Below are 6,000 nucleotides of genomic sequence, written 5' to 3'. Positions count from 1 at the left end.
TTTTTAAAATCTGGAACCTCTCCCCATTCTCCTTTTGCTTTTGTAATCGTTCCCTTATGTTCTTCATGCTTGTTTAGCTTATCAACAAGAACTATAACCAAAGACACTTAACATACAGTAGCATTAATAGAAGTTCGTACCATTTGGTGCTATCGTTGACCTTCCTTACCAATGGGTGAAGGTGAGGTTCCGAATACACGATTGCGCACCTTAGATGCGGAAATGAAACAGTATAAATACACTGCATTTCCGTTTGTGAAAAGAGATAGAAGAAAGGGTAATACAGTCTTTTCATATTAATTTTAATAGACTAGTGGCTATTATTGCTAAGCATTAAAAATGCTGGATAAAAAGTAAATACCAGCTTAAACAGTGGCTATCCCACGCCATTTCTACACCAACTACAACTATCCATAAGAAGGATGTTATGAACCAGATAAACAAGAACTAGATCCAAAATAAAAGAACTCATAATGTCATAGATTGCTTATTGTATCTATGACAAATATTATTCCAAAGCTAAAGGAACCAAGTAAAAGGAAAGCACAAAATTGCACTTCTTAATTAGGAGTGAAAAAAAAAAAACTTCAACCACCACATTACCCTATATCAATTATGACCTTGATATATAACCAGGAAGAGAGTCATCACAGTTCTATGTGAAGAACTTTGTCAAAGCAAAAAGCTACTATGACCGGGCCAGCCACATCCCCAATTGCGCATCCTGAAAAAACATGATTTGTTTAACTAGATATATTGTAAAGATGCTGTTTGTTATAGGTACGGAAGAGCATACTATTAACTTACCAATCCACTGGCCAGTTGTCGGGCGGAACATCATTGCTCCTATCCCTGCCCCTATAGAAGCAAAAACAAGAGATGCACCACATCTGACAGTAGCAATGTAAATCTTCCTTCCTAGAAGCTGAGCTTTTTCTGATCTGTCAAGCATGTCATCATCTTGTTTAGATTTGAAAAATCGCCAGATATCAATGCCAACTTGCACAAACCATGATGCCAAAACTCCCAGAAAATGACCTGATCAGATAGCGGGAAGGTGAATAATCAAGAATTGTGGCTAGTCTAGGTGAACCAGAAGAGAAGAATAGTATTGCCATATAATGTTAAACCTCTGGAAGTTGTTCTTGTGACACTGCAAAAATAGGTCACACTTGGCATTCCCCTTTGAGCCTTGCGTGCAGCTGACTTGGGAACGTCTGCAGAAATAGATAAACGCTAGGTTTCTTTCAATGCCGATCAGAACAAGGACTATAGATTTAAGCTTACAGACAAGAAAGAAAGTACCTTTTAGAAGCTTCCATGCCATGCGCTGAGAAACATAGTGGACAGCTAATCTTTCCAGGACACGTCTCGTAGTTACAACAGCAGTCTGACCAGAAGATACATAATGTTAATTGCAAACAATATTTAGTGCATGATTTGAAGCATAATTAGAGAGAGTTTAAAGGCAACAAAACTAAACCATTAGGTCACTTTAAACTACTAATATGGGAAGCAAGTTATACAAAAAACACATCATTCCAAGAAAAGGTAAGATGTAAGAAATCAGTTAAGGGACCATAATATACTCAACAAGGAACTCCTCCATTCTCAACAAGGAATCAAGTCTATACTAAACTCCCTTCTCCAGTCAACCCACTATAAAAGCAAATGTAATGCATAATGTGATAAAACATTCCGCTTCCTGGAATTGATGGAGATGATATTTAATATGGCTACTACGTCAGCTGCTAACAGTCAATCTATCTGAAGATAAAAGAGTGCTTATGACATGGAGAAACATGAAGGTACGGAGTGTCCATACAAAAAGTGAAACATCGCTTACTCTTTTTTGATAGTTTAAACTTAAATAAAAACACAGCTCAACTTGAAAAGGAGAGGAATGCAGCTTTGTAGAAAAGGAGGAAGAAAGCAGGATATTATTTTTGCATTGCCCAGTTACTGGGCAGATTTGGAATCTCTTTTGGTATATTTTTGGGATAAATTCGATGATGCCATCAACTATAAAAAAAAGCTACTCCCTCCGTCCCAATTTATGTGGCGGTGTTTGACCGGGCACAAAGATTAACAAAGAAAGAGAGACTTTTAAAACTTGTGGTCCAAAAGAAGCCATAGATATTTGTGTGGCTGTAAATCATCTCATCAAGGGTAAACGGGAAAATATAAAGTTGAATTATTTCTAAATAAGGAAGTATAACACTCTTTTCGGGACAGACTAAAAAGGAAAATATGACACATCAATTGGGACAGAGGGAGTACTAAAAAGCTGGATACTTTTTAAAAGGAACAAAGAGTTGAAGAAATCTGGAGAACCATTCCAGCATGTGTTTTTTGGACAATCTCGAGAAGGAACCAGAAATGTTTTGAAGGGAATGCATCATCAATACATGTCTTAAAACATAAATGTTTTATGTAAACCAGCATTCTGATGTATTTGCCTGATGTAAATGATGTGAAAAAGTGTTAAGAGTTTATCAGTTGCTTAAAGAACAGTCAGACCTAGTAATATCCAAAACAGCTGTTCCATAACGCCTAGCACCATCTTAGTGCTTGGCAATTTAATAGTAATGAAATCTTTTGCTTACCGATACGAAAAAAAAAGCTAAAAACAAAGTGCTCTCAATGAATAAGACAAAATACCTTCAACTGTTCACATTTACACTTTCAACCACTATTTGTTTTTGCTACACTGTTTACCTAGACCATCGGATCGTCGAATGAACACAAGCTATTAGCTATACAAGATGTTGAGTGAACCTCTAGGTTCAAGTGAAATAGATCAAGACGTCACAAGTTAGCTGATGCCTCAACACTCAAACTTGCCTAAGCATTATAAATTTCCGTTAAATTACTGCTCAGTCATTCTAACTATCAATCAATTATATTTAAGGCAAGATACAAGTACAAACTTTTAAATTGACCCCACAAAATAAGCACCTCCAGTTTTGGATGAATTTTTTTCATCTCCCAGTGATGCAGGGATATAAGAATCCGCTATAATTACAAGAAAGTAAAAATTTCTTAGGACTTATCCTGCCATCTTGTGGCAGCCTATATTCTTGACCAATCAAGACGATGCAACTTCAATTAAGCAAGTTAGCCATTATATACTGCAAATACATGCTACAACAAGTTCTAGGACCAGAGCATGGAAATAAAAATACCAAAGCAAACCAAAGTGAATACTGGACGAATGAAATATCACTAGAGATGTATCGTTTAACACTTTCAACAAAAGATATTGAAGAAAAAATTAGGCAGTTGGTTAAGTGACAAGAGCATAGCATGGAGAAATGAGGGGTCGGGGAGCAGTTCTGCAAGGTTACCTCACGACCAATCTGTTTCACTGATTTCTTGAAAGGAGTCACCAAATCGACTCGGCGATCTTCCTCAGTATCCTGTAGGAAATCCTCATCATCCTCATCCTCCATGTTAGCACGGGGCTCCAGAAGAGGTAAATAAAATAGTAGGAAAGATCTCAAGGAAGTCAGTGCAAGATTCCTCCACATAAATGCTGAGAATAAAGGTTTTAACTCAATGTTGTATTGTTTGGTACTGTGCTTTAACGAGTCATACTGAAAGTTAATTATCGATTCACTTGGTATGCTAGAAATATAATCTTCAGAAAATCCTGTGCCAGCATCGCAAAATGCAACTCCTGCTGCACCATTACTGCCAAACCAACACACAGTCAAGGTTTTGCTCATAGTAGAAACAAATTAGTGTCGAGAGGCAGAGAACAAACTTATTTCTTATGACAGAAGACATGGACAAACATAAGGAAAAAATCTAGTAAACCAACTCGTGTCGCTGTAGTCTGTTCTAGCATGAGAAAACTAAATTATTTAAATAGGCAAGAAGCAGCTAGCTAGCTACACCAACCCACTCAGTCTTCTGAGCAGTAAAGATATTTGCCAATTGGTGTTGCAGATCTTATAGAGTAATTAGTGATGCTGGGGAATTAAATATGAGAATTACAGTTTGCTTTATGAGAAATCCCTCTAATGAAGACTACAGTAACATATTTCTAATAAATTTCATCACAAATGAGTCGGGTTTGAAACAGATATCATAATAGATATTACACTTTAACCAAATTCTAGGTCATTGAGAGAAAGAGCATACAGTCAACAAACTCCAGAGTCTACATTATCCAATCTGATTTCGAGAACTTAAAACTTAATATGTCATACGCCAAAGGATTGCCCCAGGGATTAATTTGGTCTAGTGGGAAGAGCACAGCTCGTGCTATGTGGGTTAGGCAAAGCGGAGAAGGATAGAGGGGTGGGCCCAATATCCACCGAGTTTCGAACCTACTAGCCCTGTGGGATTTCCTGGTTAAAAAAAATGTCATACACAAAGGTAATTGATCTTGTCACATTCAATCACAACCCAAAAGCCCCTAACAAGGAAAACTAGCACGAGTTCTACAAAACAAGGTTGCCTCCACTAATTGAACTATGAATATTAGAGTCATACGATCAAGGAATGCAATTACCAAAAGTCATCATAACTAGCATAATTAACCATCAGGTATTCAACCACTGGAAAAAGGAGCACATTAACCAATTAACTCCACATTACCACTCTGACTTCAAAAAATTACAACTTAACACGTCAAACACATAAGAATTTGGTTTTATCTCATTAAATCACTATCCGAAAACAACTAAACGACTAAGTACATTATAAAATCTAAGATAATGTCACTCCTATAAAGCCCCTACTATTAAAAACAAACATAGAATATATAGTAGTAAAGAGTGAAGAGTATATAGACATACCCAAAAAAAGCCCTAGCAGCAAAAGGGTAAGTGGCAGCAACAGAAGAAGCAGCAGCAGCTGAGGCAGCAACTTTGGCTGAGAAAGCGCCATAAGAATTAAGGGTTTGACCAGTAAAGCTTGGATTTTTCCTCAGTAGATCCAATACTATTGCTATTCCCGCCATTGATGGGTTGTTTATTCAGAAACTTTTTATTCTATAAATGAAAAAAGTGTATTTTTTTAATGTAACTATTCAAGATTCAACACCATAACCAAGATTCTTGATTCGAACCAACTCTCTCAAACACCAAATATGAACTAAAAATTATTGTCTTTTTGGGGTTTAGAGCAGAGAATAGATCGAAAGAGTGAATTAAAATTGTGGGTATAGGGTTGGACCTGTTGATAATGAATCTTGAGAATTGATTTTGATCGTCCGAGGTGGCATCGAGTACATATGAAACAGGAATAGGAAGAGCCGTATTTGTCTGATTTCAGGAAGTTGGGAGTTTCTTGCTGAAAGGCTAACCCATCCACTATCCCAACTAATGTGTAACTGATAAGAAAAAAATAAAATATAAAAACAAACTAAAATAAAGGTCGGATATCTAAAAAAAACCTAAACTTGACATCAATTATTAATTGTACCTAAATATTAATTTGTAGTATTAATTACCTCATGAACTCGGCTATTTAATATTTAATTATTTTTTTTATTGTTTTCACAACTATTAAGGAATTCACCTTTTAGTATTAATTAGCAATGAAGTTGACTATACTAACCTTAATTTGTTCATTAAAAATATATAATTCTAGGTTCTTCACTCCAAGAGCAATTTTGAAAAAAAAAGAGTTAATTCCTTCTTGATAACTAAAAAATCAAATATTATATTGAAAAAAAAAAGCCAAAAAATTAATATAAATGGACAAGAGAGTAGTTGTTACCCTTGGACCTCGATTTAAACTAAAAAGGGATTTTTTCATTCCTATACACTATGAAAACTTTATTACCCTAAATGTCCATGTTTAGTAAATTACCCGACCTACACAAGTTTTGTTTACAAAATATATACATTCCACCTTAAAAAACTCCTAATTCATTATTAGTACCTTCAATTAAGGGATTTAGTTACACCCTTTATATTTTTTTCTCTTCTTCTCTTTCCTTATTTTTCTGATGCACTATATTAATCGATTCGCTGGGTCAAAGATGTT

The 6,000-nt window shown here is 35.6% G+C and overlaps 1 protein-coding gene across 2 annotated transcripts; it reads right to left on the bottom strand.

Moving 5' to 3' along the window:
- Nucleotides 1-266: 266 nt before the first annotated feature.
- On the bottom strand, nt 267-5,356 carry LOC104237116 (uncharacterized). Of its 2 annotated transcripts, XM_009791203.2 has the most exons (7): nt 5,185-5,323; nt 4,806-5,000; nt 3,348-3,693; nt 1,306-1,390; nt 1,131-1,217; nt 808-1,038; nt 267-724 (listed from the first exon to the last, which is right to left on the bottom strand). In XM_009791203.2, exons 2-7 carry the CDS (start codon nt 4,967-4,969, stop codon nt 648-650), a joined length of 990 nt encoding a protein of 329 aa, XP_009789505.1. In that variant the 5' UTR covers nt 4,970-5,000; nt 5,185-5,323; the 3' UTR covers nt 267-647. The 2 variants fall into 2 exon arrangements, with proteins under 2 accessions (XP_009789505.1, XP_009789504.1); XM_009791202.2 differs by having other exon boundaries at nt 4,806-5,356.
- Nucleotides 5,357-6,000: the final 644 nt, after the last annotated feature.

This window comes from Nicotiana sylvestris, chromosome 5 (assembly GCF_000393655.2).
Source record: "Nicotiana sylvestris chromosome 5, ASM39365v2, whole genome shotgun sequence".
Classification (NCBI taxonomy): Eukaryota; Viridiplantae; Streptophyta; class Magnoliopsida; order Solanales; family Solanaceae; genus Nicotiana; species Nicotiana sylvestris.
The sequence above is the reverse complement of the archived record's forward strand: the minus strand, read 5'-3'. Positions and strand labels throughout refer to the sequence as shown.